The sequence below is a fragment of the Camelus dromedarius genome, chromosome 4, assembly GCF_036321535.1.
Source record: "Camelus dromedarius isolate mCamDro1 chromosome 4, mCamDro1.pat, whole genome shotgun sequence".
NCBI classification, from domain to species: Eukaryota; Metazoa; Chordata; class Mammalia; order Artiodactyla; family Camelidae; genus Camelus; species Camelus dromedarius.
Window position 1 is genome coordinate 32,025,116 of NC_087439.1, and position 15,274 is coordinate 32,040,389.

General features: G+C 38.6%; 2 protein-coding genes across 9 annotated transcripts in view; one reads left to right on the top strand and one right to left on the bottom strand.

Annotated features, from left to right (window-relative positions):
- Window positions 1-4,917, bottom strand: part of PRPF40A (pre-mRNA processing factor 40 homolog A) — a 46,119-nt gene extending 41,202 nt beyond the window's left edge. For 4 of the 8 annotated variants that reach the window (XM_031451408.2, XM_031451406.2, XM_031451405.2 and 1 more), the window contains exons 1-2: window positions 4,318-4,917; window positions 3,080-3,211 (exon numbers count right to left, since the gene is read on the bottom strand). In XM_031451408.2, coding sequence (XP_031307268.2) covers window positions 3,080-3,211; window positions 4,318-4,719 — 534 coding nt within the window. In that variant the 5' untranslated portion in view covers window positions 4,720-4,917. The remainder of the gene's footprint in view (window positions 1-3,079; window positions 3,212-4,317) is intronic. The other 4 variants (XM_031451410.2, XM_031451409.2, XM_031451411.2 and 1 more) reach the window with 2 other exon arrangements.
- A 153-nt stretch (window positions 4,918-5,070) lies between these two features.
- Window positions 5,071-15,274, top strand: part of ARL6IP6 (ADP ribosylation factor like GTPase 6 interacting protein 6) — a 35,230-nt gene continuing 25,026 nt past the window's right edge. The window contains exons 1-2 of the mRNA XM_010985621.3: window positions 5,071-6,132; window positions 7,658-7,711. Coding sequence (XP_010983923.1) covers window positions 5,643-6,132; window positions 7,658-7,711 — 544 coding nt within the window. The 5' untranslated portion in view covers window positions 5,071-5,642. The remainder of the gene's footprint in view (window positions 6,133-7,657; window positions 7,712-15,274) is intronic.

A 15,274-nucleotide genomic window follows, 5' to 3' on the forward strand; every position in this document is an offset into this window, starting at 1 on the left:
GTCTTTTACTCTACTCTTCTCATTAAAAAAAGAAAATTAAGAATGAAAAAAGGAGCCAGGTAAACTTATCGGGGCTTAAGAGAAGGCAAAATCATCTGTAATAAGGATGGTTTATATGATAGAAAAGACAACGAGAAAGAAGTGAAAATATTTTAAAGGCAAAACATTATTTATTATACACACGGAGAAAGATGACAGCTTCACACATAATTATGTCTTAATACAAATCTCTACTAGAAATTTGACTACTGCTACCACGCAGGAAAATTATTTTACTACTATGGTTTTTCAACCAATGATAAACTATTGTTTAGCTCATATATTAACATTTATACAACTTATAAGGTCCCTTTCCCAGCTGTAAGATCCTATAATTCTGTAAAAGCAGAAGCACAACTTTCCTACATGAAATTAACATAAAATAAGATATAGGCAAGTTTAACTTAAAGGATAGATAATTGAGATAAACTTGAAAGAATATTATTAAGCTCTACTTGATAATTTCTAAATATTTATTACTACCAATAGATTCAGCCTGAATTCTATAAAGGGCATTCTAGGTTATCTCCTGAATTAAAACAAAAGAAAACACACTATTTTAATATAAATAATTTGCTGCATGTCAGAAAGTGCAAGCTCTGGCTTCTGTAGATTGTTATTATATCCAGTCTGCATATCATTTTACAAACAAGTTTTAATGTCATGTTCAGTAACATTCCAAAGACTATAATCATTTTGCAAGTAAGACCGCCACCAATTTTCATCCTCAGCTGGTCCCAGAATGCAATCGTAATGTGAACTAGGCAATTTACATGAAGGTACTCATAACCTTCAGTCCCAAAGTCTAAAGCATTTGTGAATTAACTTTTTAAACTGGATGGCAGAACTCTATCAACTCTGTGTCACCATAGCGAGCTGTAAAGGCACCCTGCTTCTTCTCATTATCTCTGACCACTTACTACTCATTAATACTTCTGACGGTGGGTAGACAGAAGAAATGATGCAGAAAAAACAATTAATTTTGCTAATTATCAACTTTTATTTTAAGGTAGCTGTTTATAGTACTTTAAATTAATTTCTGGATTACATGATAATTTATATTATCTATGCTCCCACAGCCTGTTATCAAAGCTAAAATAAGAATTTGTTTTACCAAGATTTGGGCCCCATATTTGTTAGATATCAAGAGGGAAAAAAAGGAATAAGCTAAGGGAAAAAACAGGGATTCTTCTGAGTCTCTCAGAGCTGGACTGTTAAATCATTCATTCATTATTCTAACAGGAGCCAACAGAAAGAGACAGATTCCTAAACATCTAAATAGCCAGGTACAGTTAAAAGCACATAGCATATACTGGCCTAGGAAAAAAGCAGAAGAAAACCACAAGGTAAAATTCAGAGTATTTGAATGGATGTATACTAAGTAGTAAGTAACCTTACTAGGAAGATGGTCACTATATAGTTAAAGAGAAAGGGCCATAAAGCAAACTGTGACCAGCTTATGTCAATGAGATACGTGTGAGTGCCTAAAAAAAAAATAAAATCTGCATTTTACTAGAAATGACTAGCTGGTATCTTGGTTTTGGTAGTGCAACAGCACCAATTCAGCAAGGGTAAGCAGGTCAATCCCTTGCAAAACTTACCTTGATTGGCCCAATGGAAACAGAAGGCCCCAGAAAAGAGAGAAGCATCTGGCAGTAGCAAATTGTTTTATTTTATCTTTCTGTGGAAAGAAACTAATTTTAAATAAGAACCAGAGCATTTAAAGAATAAATATTTTTTAAAGCTCATTATCTAGTTAGAGCAGCTCTACTAAGAAAACAAGAAGAGCTCCTTGCTGCTTAGAGATGGAAAGAAACAGAAGAGGAATCGGAGTGGTTTCTCCATCACCTAGGGAGTTCTAAAACTTGTGTTATTCTTGAGTAACAAAATAAATGGTCCTTTTATTTAAAGAATTCCTATAGGTAGAATCTTTTGGGCCTAGTGCCTCTGAATAAAGATCTTTATACAAAATTCAGGGCTATATTCCAAATACAAAAGAAGAAAATCATTTGACATTAAGCCCTTGTACTCTTAAGGTTAAGTAAAAACAGAGACACAGAGCAAGCTCCTTCCTCTACTACAATTTCACCAATAACTCAATCCATCAAGGCTTAAACAACTATCAAAATAAGCAATACTCCAATTAGCAGAAAGATCATACCTAACTGACTGGCTTTCCAAAGTATCCTGTTAGCCTAAATATTTGATGATTTATTGTGATACTTAAATGGAAAGAACCCAACCACCAAAGGATATGTGTATTATAGAACCTAACAGGGGGCATAAAATTATTCATGGTAACTGAACCTGTTACCTTTCTTGGATGCTTCTCTGGGAATTCAATTCTATTTAATTCACTGAGTCAGCAATAAAACCTTTTGGTTCAAATCACTCCCACAAAATGTTTGTTTACAATTTATGCTGGAGATGGAAGGGACAGCTCAGAAGCAGGAGTGCAGAAGCAACAAGCATTTAAGAAAACAAACAAAAAAAAACAGTGTAAGTGAAAAATGAACTACTTATTTGGCACTGTCGTAAGAAGAATCAAATTAAGAGTAGAATCGTCCCACCTCTACCCCCACCAAACACAGCAGGAAGCTATTTCAGGAATAAAATTCATTCTAAGCCAAACACCTAAACAATTACTATTTTCAGACTCTATGCATGTACAAGGTCCACTGACATAAATTACACTGACATAACAGACGTTTACTCTTAGAATGTTAACTTCAATTGACACACTTAGGGAAAAAAGTCATTAAACTAAAAGGCCTAGATATACATTGCTACTTTTAAATTAAACAAACAAACAACTCAGTTTTGTTGCTGTAGAAAGCAAATCTCTTACACAGAAGACTTTTCATTACAACCAAAATTTGGTTAGTGTAATTCAACATCTCACTTATTTGAAACCATTATTTTGACAAACTAAAACTTAAAACAGTTTGCAAGTATTGACCCAGATTTTGAAATTCTTTGACACAGAATACCACAGGCAAAAGTAAACAAATAAATACAAAATAATACAAAACATTCTTACTTGTCCCATTGGTGGCCCTCCCATAGGGGGCATCATTTGTGGCATCATTCCATGAGGTACAGGCGGCATATTCGCTCTCTGACCCATAGGGTGCATGCCCATTGGGGCATAATGCATGCCAGGATGCCCCATCTGAAAAAGAGGGACAATTTAAAAATTAGCAAGTAACAAATGCTTTTCAAAAATCTGACTTCAACAAATCAGTTATGTGAATGGCATGATACTCGGCTCATGTGCGATTCAATTATTGGGTTAGTTATACCTTACTGTCTTAAATAAAATGCATTGCACCAGTATTTATAACAAGCCTGCAAATGACCAATTTCCTGAACAAAATGGAGAAAGTAAAAATCTAGCGGACAGCTACTTTACAGTTTTGGCTTTTAAGAAGCATGCCAACTTACTCAGTTACTAATTGGCTTGCTAAACTGGGAAGAAATGCACGTAAAAGCCAACTTAAAAACTGTTATGTTGAAACCACAACTCTGTCCTACTCCACACATAGTCAGCTCTTCTTATTTTACAACGCTACTCATTCTTAAATGCATTTCTAACTGATTTTAAGCTTTAAAACACTGAATTTACAAATTAACTCAGATGAGGGCTGGCCTTAAAAAGCAGTCTAGGTACCAAGGGACAACACACCTCTAACAAATAAACGTATTATTTCCTAATAGAACCTCTCATACAGAGAAAGTTACTTCTACCAAAATATTTTTTTCGAAGACTGAGGTCTGTCATTCCCGGACCCTAAATGAAAAACGACAAATCCACGCATTTTAACGCGTTTTTATAAGACAACTATTTTCTTTACTTGTGTGTCCATTGTTCCTGGTCTTAAAGCCAGATAATTCTCCCTGCCAATTCTCCCAACTGTTTTCCTGCTGCAGACAACAACTACTGGTAAGAGATTCTGGCAGCCTCTTTTAAAGTCTGCAGAATCAAGTCTCTGCCTCTCTCAACCTGCTAAATCAGGCCTACCTCTCAAAAACGCTCACCCCGCCCGGGGCCCAGCACCTCCACCGCGCATCTGCCTAGGCCAAACCCACTGGGAACTTCCAGGGTCCCACTTCCTTTCCTTTGTGCATCTCCGCCCTCCATTTCTCTCCCTCGGAACATATCCCACCATCTCGAGCTCTTCCTTCGTCCACTCTCATCTTCTCCTTTTGGAGAAAGCTTCCTGTCTCTGACTCCGTTTTTCATTGTGCCGCCTTCCCCCTGCCCCACTGATCCCTTACCGAGGGCCGTCTCCTCAGGAAGCCGTCAGCAGAGACCCAAGAGCTGGAGCAGAGGCTTGAGCCGGACAATCTCCGCTCCCCGTCCCCGGGACCCCGCGAGGGAGGATGGCTCTCCATTTCACTCACCATGAGGCCTCCACGCTCAGCTCCCGTCCCCGGCCTCATCGTCGGGCTCAGACTGCTCCGCCGGCGGCCGCTGCCGCTACACATACCAACAAGAAGCGATCTGAGTGGCTGGCGCCCACTGGGGCCAAAGGTTAAAGGCTGCCCTGCGCTACGGGGCGGGATCAGCGGGGCCAATAAGCTGACAGGCTTCCCCGCCGTCCAATCAGGCTGCGCTGCCGACACGCAGCTCTTCGGCGATTCGCCCCCAGCCTCAGCCTCACTCGGCGTCGCCTGCATGGAGGGGGGGAGGGGGACGGAAGAAGTTTCTGCGCCGAGTCCTCAGCCGGGAAAACTCCACCAACTTCCCCCAGGGAAGGGAAGACGACAGTGTTCCAGCTTCCCGAGCTTAGATCGCCTCACCCCGCAGTGGGTGGGGCAGTGGGGGCCCACCACCTTCACCCCCCCGCCCGAGTTACGGACGCCCCACAAACCTGAGGCCGCCAGGGGTGGGGTGCGGCGGGGTAGGGCGGGGTAGGGTGGGGTGGGGGTGGGGTAAGCAGCTTCTAGCGTTAGCGGTGGCTGGGGCCAGGTGCACGCGCGCAGGGCTCGAGGCGGAGGGAGGGGGCGGGGAAGGCGAGAGGAGGGGTCGTGAGGAGCGGGTTCGAGCTCTGTACGCACCAGCTGGTGAGTGCGCGCCGGGGCGGAGGGGAGGGAGGAGGCGTGCCGAGCGGCGTGGAGGGAAGTTGTGCTAGGGGCGGGGAGAACAATGCGAAGGGGGAAGCGGAATGCGCAGTTAAGGGAGGCGAGAGTGCTGGGCAGTAAGCTGCCGTTAATGAGGGAAGCGGGGGAAGCGTGCAGGCGTAGAGGGAAAGAAGGGAGAAAGCAAATAGGTTCGGAAATGTGAATTAGAGGGGTATGGGCGGGCGCTAGGACCAGGCGTTGGGGAGGTGTGGCTTTCGGGCTGCTCAAGCGCGCACTTGCCTGGCGGTGACGCGGTAACGGCGGAGGTCTCCGGCAGGGACAAAACACCGCAAGGGGAGGAGACTCCGCTGCTTTTGGCCTCGGCTCACCTCTCCCCGCGCGCTTTCCCGCTCCCTCTTCCTCTTACTGTTTGGGGGCGCCAAAAACCTCCTCCAGCTCTGGTCCAGGGCCACCAGACTTTCCTGGGGCCTCACAGCACCTTCCCCGTTTCACCGCGTACCCTTGCTCACCGGGGTCGGATGGTGGAGGCCTTGGGGGACGCGGCCGCTGGTTGGCTTCTGCGAGCGCGGGGCGGGGCTCGTGGGCGACGCTTGACCTCGGCGGGCCTCACTATCTTTCCCGCCATGTCGTTCGTGGAGAGCGGGAGGCTTCGCCGTCGTGGCACCCCTGTCCCTTTCGGTCGGCCGTCGTTTTCCACTTTCAGTCAGGGAGACAGTTGGGGTGAGGGTGAAGTCGACGAAGAGGAGGGATGTGACCGAGTGGCCCGTGACTTACGGGCGGAGTTCTCGGCTGGGGCGTCGTCGGAACCTAGAAAGATCTCGCTACTCCCGCCAGGTGGGGACGGGTCTCCGGTCCTCCCGGATAAGCGGAATGGCATCTTCTCGGCGGACGCGGGCTGCCGAACCCAGGCTCGGCGGTGGCCTGTCCAGGTCCTCTCTATTTTATGTTCTCTGCTGTTCGCCGTCCTCCTCGCCATCCTGCTCGCCATCACCTACCTGATCGTAAAAGGTACTAAATCCCAAGCCTTAAAAGTCTGTCCAGCGTTTACTTTAGTTACTTTAGTTAAGTCTGAACGTGGCTCTCGCCTTCATCTCCTCCTCCCCATCAAACCCCCGCAAGCTGGTAGCCGCTTTCCATCCAGAGACCTTACCTGCGTCTTTCTTTGGTTTTCCCTTGTCTTCCCTTAACCGTTAAACGGATCTTGGTCCCCGATCAGGGGACTATTTTAAGAATGGGTCTTTATTAAGTGGGTAGTCTTGAAGAAGCAATATCTTAAAGTCGGTGAATACTTAAGGTAAAATATTGACAAAATGAAGCAAAATGTAAAACCATCATTAAAGGAAGATGGCGAAAGGTTTGTATAATTAAAATAGGCGATCCACGTTCAAAGACTTTAATCCACAAATAGTCAAAAGATGTGCAATCCACCGATTTCTCTGTACACTTAACAGAATTCCTAAAGGGCAAAGATTTCCCTCCCACAGCCCAACTTTATACTTTTATAGGTAACATAATTAGTCCCTCGGTTTTGTATTAGGTTTACCACCCAGTGTAGTGGTAAGGTTCTGTTGCAGGAGCTAGGCAGTTGTTTTTCAAAAGGTTAATGGTTTTATTTTCTGATGTCTGAAGTTGAAATATTGTCCAGGTTAGAATAGAAAGAGATGTGCCTTGAAAGGCTTTCCAGAGCTTATACGGATGTATTATGTGGTTGGATTTTTTATATCGCAGTGGAAAGAATCAGACCTGAGTTTAAAATCTCAGTTCTCGCTGGTGGGTAAGTTTTAGGCTAAATTATTAAAAAAGAAAAATGTAAACAGAAAAGACTACCTAGTTTGTTGTATGAAAGCACTCGACACATTGTCACTGTAGCATTAGTTTTATCTCACTATATAGAATTAAACCAATTTTAATTTTTCCTCATTGCTTCCAAGCCCTTAGTGGGCTGCAGATAACATCTAAGAGCTTACCATGCTTGATTTTCATACAGAAGACAGATTGACAAGTTAATGTGAGAGTTTTACCTCTTCATACAATGGTATTGGGTGTAAACTATCAGTGTTAAATATTTAGGTGCCAGTGTTTCATTCTTATAACTCTCCTCCATTTTTTTGCTGCAATTTGGAGTTTTTGTCTTGTGGGTAATTTCTTTTTTGCTCTGAGAGATTGCTTTTGTTTGTAAAGTCACAAAACCTGGTAAGTGGAAGTCCATTGCAGACGATGTTGGTCTGTGCTTAGTTTGGAGAATTGAGAAAGCTACTGAACTCAGAACCTAGTAATTTGCATTACATAAAATGTCTTTGCAACAGCCTAAGGAATAAAACTTCTCATTTTATATACATGGCATTGGACTCATAGAGACATCTATTATTTATTTACCTAGGGTCACATAGCTAGTAAGTGGGATCAGAATTTGAACCCAGTTGTTTCAGACTCCAGAGCACTTCCCGCAACTCCACAATGCCTTTCCAGCCTTTGAGCTGCTGTTCGAATTATAAAATCATCCATTTTACCCAAGCCCTTTTTGTATTTACAGAGTTACATGCTGAGAATTTGAAGAATGAAGATGATGTACACACTGGGCTGTTAGGTATGGACTTAATTGTCACTTGATTTGATTTTGAGCTCACTTTTGTTTTTCTAGGTCATGTTAAAACTATACAAAATTTTGGATTAAATATTTAATATATTCCCTGTGAAACTGATTATCAGTCTTTTTCACTTGTATATGTGTGTGGTAAGTTTTATGAGATTTTCTCTTCATATATGTATGGGGTGTGTGTGTGTGTGTGTGTACACCAGGCACAGGTATAGAACAGGAATACATTTTGAACACAACTGTATATGATGAAGACCCAGTGTTTTAATATTTTTTTTAGTTACCTTTTGAAAGAGTCTACATTTCTTCCTAGGAATAAAAAACAAACAGGAAAAAAAATTTTTTTTTCTCACAAACTTACTAAAGATAACATCTTAAACAGACCTCAGGAGAAATTTAAGTTCAAATCTCTTATAAGCCACTTGGTTTCTAAAACAAGAAAATCATTGGACATACTTGAATGGGTTAATCATGACTAGGGAAGAGTCAGAGCTGAGTTTCTGTAGTATGTAGAATGCTATAGTTGACAGGTTTGTAGTGAAAAATTCAAGGATTACTTATCTTTATTTCTCTCTGCCGAAATGATTTTGAAGTGTTCAGAACTTTACCTGTTTGGCATATTTTCCTCCTGTTTGCCATAATTTATTTGGCCAATCACTCTGAATTGGGCAGGGAGGGGGATGATGTGCTGCTCTCATGTTACTTCCTCCCTCTAGTCTTAGCTAAACTAATCTACCTCTTTAAGGCTAATGTCCTCATGGTGATACAAGGTATATCCACCTGATTTTGCAGAAGGGGAAACCTTTATCTTCAAATTATAAGCAAATTAGCTTGCTGCATGTCCCAGGAAATGTCAATGCTTGTCTCAACTTCTTGCATGAAAAAAACATGTATTTTTTAGTTACTCGTGTATGTTGCTATACTGTTTCATCTGGAAAAAACAACTGAGATTATAAGGCTTTTCTTAGCATTTATGGATCTGTCAACTCTTCATGTCGTAGAAACAGAATCTTAAGAACTAGGCATGAATTCTAACTTGCTATTTAATTGTTGACAAGGTTTCACATTTATGAAAAGGATGGGTGGCACTTATCTGAAGGAATGGCTTGTTTAATACCAAAAAAAAAAACATAATAGGGCTTTGTCATTGCTCTGCTTCCTTTTTTACTTGTTAATAGTCTTATTTTTAGGTATGCCTGATAGATACCTATGACAGCAAATAAGAAGATTACTATGTAAGTCTTTGCCAATGATGTGAATTCACTTTCAAGATTCAGGAACAATCAGGAGTGGCATAGGAGTCACACTGCAGAGTTCTTAGGGCTTTCCTTTTATAGTTGTCCTGCAAACCATCCACTACTGTAAGCCTATTTTTTAGGAAGATTAATAAAATAAAAATTTATTTCAGTTTATTTAAAGTCACATTCCAGTCATTCCTCCTTAAGGTTATTCTCCAACCAAATTGATTGCACTATCATATATGACTTTGAGTTGTTTCATTTTTGCATATTGGGTTTTGTATCTGTCACATTTTTCCTAATTTTACTACATTTCACACAATCTTATTTCTAATTTTTGCATTTTTTCCCTAGTCTCAATATAAGGTATGATAAAATGACCTTTTGCTTGAGGCAAGCCTGAAATAAATACCTAAGGAAAATCCTTTACCAGAAAATACTTAATCTAAGACTATTGATACCAACTTAAATGTAGGGCTAGTACTTTTATAAACATTGTAAATAATCAGTGCCATACAGAAATTATAATCAGAGTTTACAGCATTCCTTCAGTGTCTTAAAAAGCTTTTAAACTTGATCTTTGATGCCTCATTCCTTGACATCTAGTTAATAGTTAACCATTTAAGTCCCTTTTGTAGCTTAGAGCAGATTTCTTGCATCTTGCAATGTCAAGGGCTTGTCTCATTTTTTAGCTGCCCATTTACTTTGATGATGGAGATGTTTCCAGGCTTTTGCACATATACTGAGTTCAAAGATGAAGCCAGCTAATTTTAAAGAGATCATGTTTTATTTCTTTTCTTCTGCAAAGTGATCAGTGAGACTCTGTACCATCATAACTTCATGATCTAGAACATTAGCAACACAGTAAAAATTTCCAAGAGAAAGGGTGTGTTGGGAAGTGACTCATTTTCTTACAAAGACACAAGTTGAGAGCAACTCATTCAATTTCTTCCTTGCAATGAAAGATGATTGAAATCATGGACTTGAACTTCGTAGTGAATGTATGAACTTTGTAATTTGAGCCCACAGCTTATTATGGAAATAATACATTTCCTTTTAATGTAACTCTAATGTTGCATTTAAAATTTCACAAATTGTTAATGAATTTTTAACAATAAGTCTAATATTTCATTTAAATGAAATAATGAACTCTAATATTTTATTTAAAAATTCCCAAATATGTTACCCTATTCTGTAGCACAGTCTTTGTAAAACTGTGTATACTACTTACTCATATTAATAAAAGAACAATGACTAAAGAAGAGAAAAATAAAAGCCCAAAAAGCCTGGAAGGATACAACCAAAATGTCAGTTATCTGGGTTTTGGAATTACAGGTTTTTGGTTTTGTTTTTTTACTCTCTATTGTTTATAACGAATGACTGTAACTCCCAATGAGGAAAACTTTGTTTTAAAAAAAAAAAAGCACAAATTTAAGCTTATGGAAGTGTTAAGTAACATGTTCAACAATTAACAATACTATTGAACTTTTGTAGTATGCAAAAAACTGTTAATCTTTTACATATGTTATTTCACCTGGTATTCCCAACTGTCCTGCATCCATCACTGTAAACTATTTGCTTTTAATGCAAAACTCTATAGTATGTATTAGAATTTTTATGCCATGAGATAGTTTAGGCATGGTAATTAGGCAGAAACAGTATATAGGTTATTAGCAAGAATTATTAGTGTGCAACTAAACTATTAGTCATTAAATCATTACAGGTCTCCTCTTAACACATAAAAGCAGTAATGAGAACCAGACTTTGGGACCTCGAAATATCAAGAAATTGGTTTATTATTGCAAGTGTGGTACTGCCTGGCCCAACTTTGGTCATCGGGAGGGATGTTTCTTAGGCTAATGAAGTCAGTCTTTAGCTGAAAGCAGAATTTTGTGGAAACCTTGTTAAAATTCATTTTACTAGGCTTCACCTGCTTTAGAGTTTCTTATTCAGTAGGTATGGGATGGAGACCGAAATTTTGCATTTCTTTTTAAGTTTCAGAGTGATGCTGATGCCGCTATTTCCCAACCCAGGCATATCAACAACAACAACAACAACAAAAAACCCTTAAGGTTTTCTTTTTTTTAAGTTTGTAAAATTTCAGACCTTCCCTTATCTACCAAATCAACAGTCACTTATTTGGCTGCATGCTTTAATGCTCAGTCTGTGATCAGGGCCCACTGGACCCATTTTTTAGTTTTTAGTTTTGAGTAGTTCCATTTGTAAGGATTGATATTTCATGACTTTTATTCTTGTTTAGGGAACCTTCCAGAGAATAAAGAGAAAATTGATATTTTTGATAGAATACAGTTTATTTAATTTTGAAATTACCATATTGGTCCATTGGCCCCTTTTGTAAATCCAAGATACATTTTAAGATTTTAATGATCTTATTTTCTTGTAGCTTGAAACATTCTGCTATTTCATTACATTAGGAATTATTTTAATATTACGCATCAGTTATTCTCAACTATGGTAAAAAGAAAATAATTACGGAATTTTCCAGAGCAGAGGTCAGCAAACTATGGCCCTCAAGCCAAATCTGACCTGCTACCTGTTTTTATAAATTAAATTTTATTGTAGCATAGCCTTGCCCATTGCTTTATATATTGTCTATGGCTACTTTCTTTTTTTTTAATTGAAATATAGTTGATTTACAGTGTTATGTTGGTTTCAGGTGTACAGCAAAGTGATTCAGTTATACAAGTGTATGTTTTTTAGATTCTTTTCCATAATAGGTTATTACAAGATATTAAATATAGTTCCCTGTGCTATACAGTAGGTCCTTGTTGTTTATCTCTTATATATAGTGGTGTGTATCTGTTAATCCCAAACTCCTAATTTATCCTTCCCCTCACTTCGCCTTTGGTAACTATAGTTTGTTTTCTATATCTGAGTCTATTTCTGGTTTGTAAATAAGTTCATTCATATAACTTTATTTCGATTCCACATATAAGTGATACCATGTGATATTCTTTTTTCTCTGTCTTAGCATGATCATCTTTAGGTCCATCCATGTTGCTGCAGGTGGCATTATTTCATTCTTTTTTATGGTTGAGTAATATTCTATTGTGTATATATGCCACAACTTCTTTATCCATTCATCTTTTGATGGACATCTAGGTTGTTTCCATGTCTTGGCTATTGTAAATAGCACTGCTGTGAACATTGCGGGTGCGTGTATTTATTCAAATTAGAGTTTTCTCCAGATATATGCCCAGGAGTGGAATTGCTGGATTATATGGTAACTCTTTGTTTTTAGTTTTTTAAGGAACCTCCACAGAGTCTTCCATAGTGGCTGCACCAGTTTACATTCCCACCAGCAGTGTAATATAGGCTTCCCTTTTCTCCACAGACTTTCCAGCATTAATTGTTTGTAGACTGTAATGATGGCCATTCTGACTGGTGTGGGTTGATACCTCATTGTAGTTTTGATTTGCATTTCTCTAATAATTAGCAATATTGAGTATCTTTTCATTTGTCTGTTGGCCATGTGAATGCCTTCTTTGGAGAAATGTCTGTTTAGATCTGCCCACTTTTTGATTGGGTTGTTTTTTTTTTGTTTTGTTTTGTTTTTTTAAATATGTTAAGCTGTATGAGCTGTTTGTATATTTTGGAAATAAGTCCTTTATCAGGGTTGAGTCATTTACAAATATTTCCTTCCAGGTTGTCTTTTCATTTTGTTTATGGTTTCCTTTGCTATGCAGAGGCTTTTAAGTTCATTTAGGTCCCATTTCTTTATTTTTGCTTTTTCCAGTGCTCTAGCAGATGGATCCAAAATAACATTGCTGTGATTTATGTCCAAGAGTATTCTGCCTGTGTTTTCCTCTAGGAGTTTTAGAGTATCCAGTCTATCCTAAAGACATTTAAGTCTTTAATCCATTTTGAGTTTACTTTTGTATATGGTGTTAGAGAATGTTCTTATTTCATTCTTTTACTTGTAGCTGCCCAGTTTTCCCAGCACCACTTACTGAAGAGACTGTCTTTTCTCCATTGTATGTTCTTACCTTCTTTGTCATAGATTAATTGACCATAAGTGTATACGTTTATTTCTGGGCTTTCTGTTTCTGGGCTGTTCCATTGATTTATGTGTCTGATTTTGTGCTAGTACCATACTGTTTTGATTACTATAGCTTTGTAGTACATTCTGAAGTCAGGGAACATGATTCCTCCAGCTCATCTTCTTTTTCAAGATTGTTTTGGCTATTGGGAGGTTTTGTGTTTTCATACAAATTTTAAAATATTTTGTTCCAGTTCTGTGAAAAATGCTGTTGGTAATTTGATAGTGATTGCACTGAAACTGTATATTGCCTTGAGTTGTAGGGTCATTTTAGCAATACTGATTCTTCCAATCCAAGAACATGGTCTGTCTCTCCATCTGTTTGTATTCTCTTCAGCTGTCTTCAGTTTCTTTCATCAGTGGCTTATAGTTTTTGGAGTACAGGTCCCTTGCCTCCTTATGTAGGTTTATCCCTAGGTATTTTGTTCTTTTTGATGCTATGGTAAATGGAGTTGTGTCCTTAATTTCTTTTCCTGTTGTTAGAAATGCCAGAGATTTATGTATATTAATTTTGTATCCTGTAACTTTTACCAATTCACTGATGAGCCATAGTTGTTTTCTGGTAATGTCTTTAGGATTTTCTGTGTATAGTATGTCATCTGCAAACATGACAGTTTTACTTCTTTTCCAATTTGGATTTCTTTTGTTTCTTTTTCTTCTCTGATTGCTGTGGCTAGGACTTCCAAAACTATGTTGAATAAAGTGAAGAGTGGGCATCCTTGTCTTGTTCCTGATCTTAGAGGAAATGTTTTCAGCTTTTCACTGTTGAGTATGGTGTTAGCTGTGGGTTTGTCACATATGGCCTTTATTATGTCAGAGTATGTTCTCTCTCTGTGTCTATGGATGGCTACTTTCATGCCACAACAGCAGAGTCGTGTAGTTGTGAAAGAGACCTGACGGCAAACACAGCTGTAGATACTTAATATTTAGCTCTTTTTTTGGAAAACTGTAGTATTTTCATCCAATCAGTCATTCAACAGAAGGACTTCATGCAAAAACACGAACCATTCCCTTTTGCTGAAAGAATGTATGACAGTCTTTTTCATCTTTTATAAATCTGTTCGCTTTAATATGTTTGACACTGTAAGTGGACAAATGCTGGTGATTGGAAAGGAATGAAACAAAAATCATTGGATTGATCATTCAAATTGTGTTTATAAATATAAAAATGAAAATATTTTGCAAATTATGGAGCAAAGATAGTTGTCTACCATGTCTTCTGAGCTGTGAAAGATTTTTAAAATTGCTTCAAGCATTGTGTTTTGTTGATGCAAATGCAAAAGAAAAAGCAAAACTAATGATAAGCTAAAATCAATTAGAGATGTATCTGAAGCTTGGAATCAGTATTTACAAGACGGTTATGTTCCAGATTCATGCATAAAGCTGGTAAGTAGTTATTTGCACTTAGAGGACATGCTCATTTCTAGTATTTTTTTTTTAACCAGGGAAATTGAGAATGAAAATTTGGGTTTGCTATATTTATATCACAATTATTAAAATTTCTAACAGTTATTTTCACTGGTTATTTATTCTTTTGTAAATTGTTCATCAGATGATTAAAAATAAGGGCACTTTGGAACCAGATGATAGTGATAACTATTTTCATTAGTATACTGAAGGTTATAAGCTTCAGGGGAGACTATAGCTATAACAACATTTGCCATGAATTAATTTTTGAAAGATGAGTGATGATTAAATGGGGTTTCACTGTATTCCTTCTACTTCTGTGTGTGTTTGAAACTGTCCATAATAAAAAAGTTTTTTTTTTCAAGTTTCCCATGTGAATATGGTGATTTAACATGGTTAGAAACTAGAGATGTTCCTAATTTTTCAAGTTTAGGTACTCATCTGTCAGAATGTCCCCTTCCATTCCTTGCCCTTTTCAGAAGGAAGAGGAGTGAAATTGCTGCAGACTGAGTTGCAGGTGGATAGGCAGTTGGGTGGAGACCCAACTGTGTTCAGGTGGCACTGACACATGGGAAGAAAGACCCCATTCCTCTGCTCCGCACTTGGAAATAATTAAGTTTGAAGATCCCAGGGCTGTCTGGCATTCTGCTTTGACATTGCTCAAGGGATTTAAAAACTTGAGCTATCATAAGAATGTGGTTTACTTTAGAGAGAATACTACATCATTTAAAATACCTGTCATCCTCCTAAGTTAGAAAACTGAAATCTGTTGAAGTTGCAAAAATTTGCTTATATAAGCATTTAAAAATTATTAATTTTAATGCATGAGTACATCTGGGCTTTTATTAG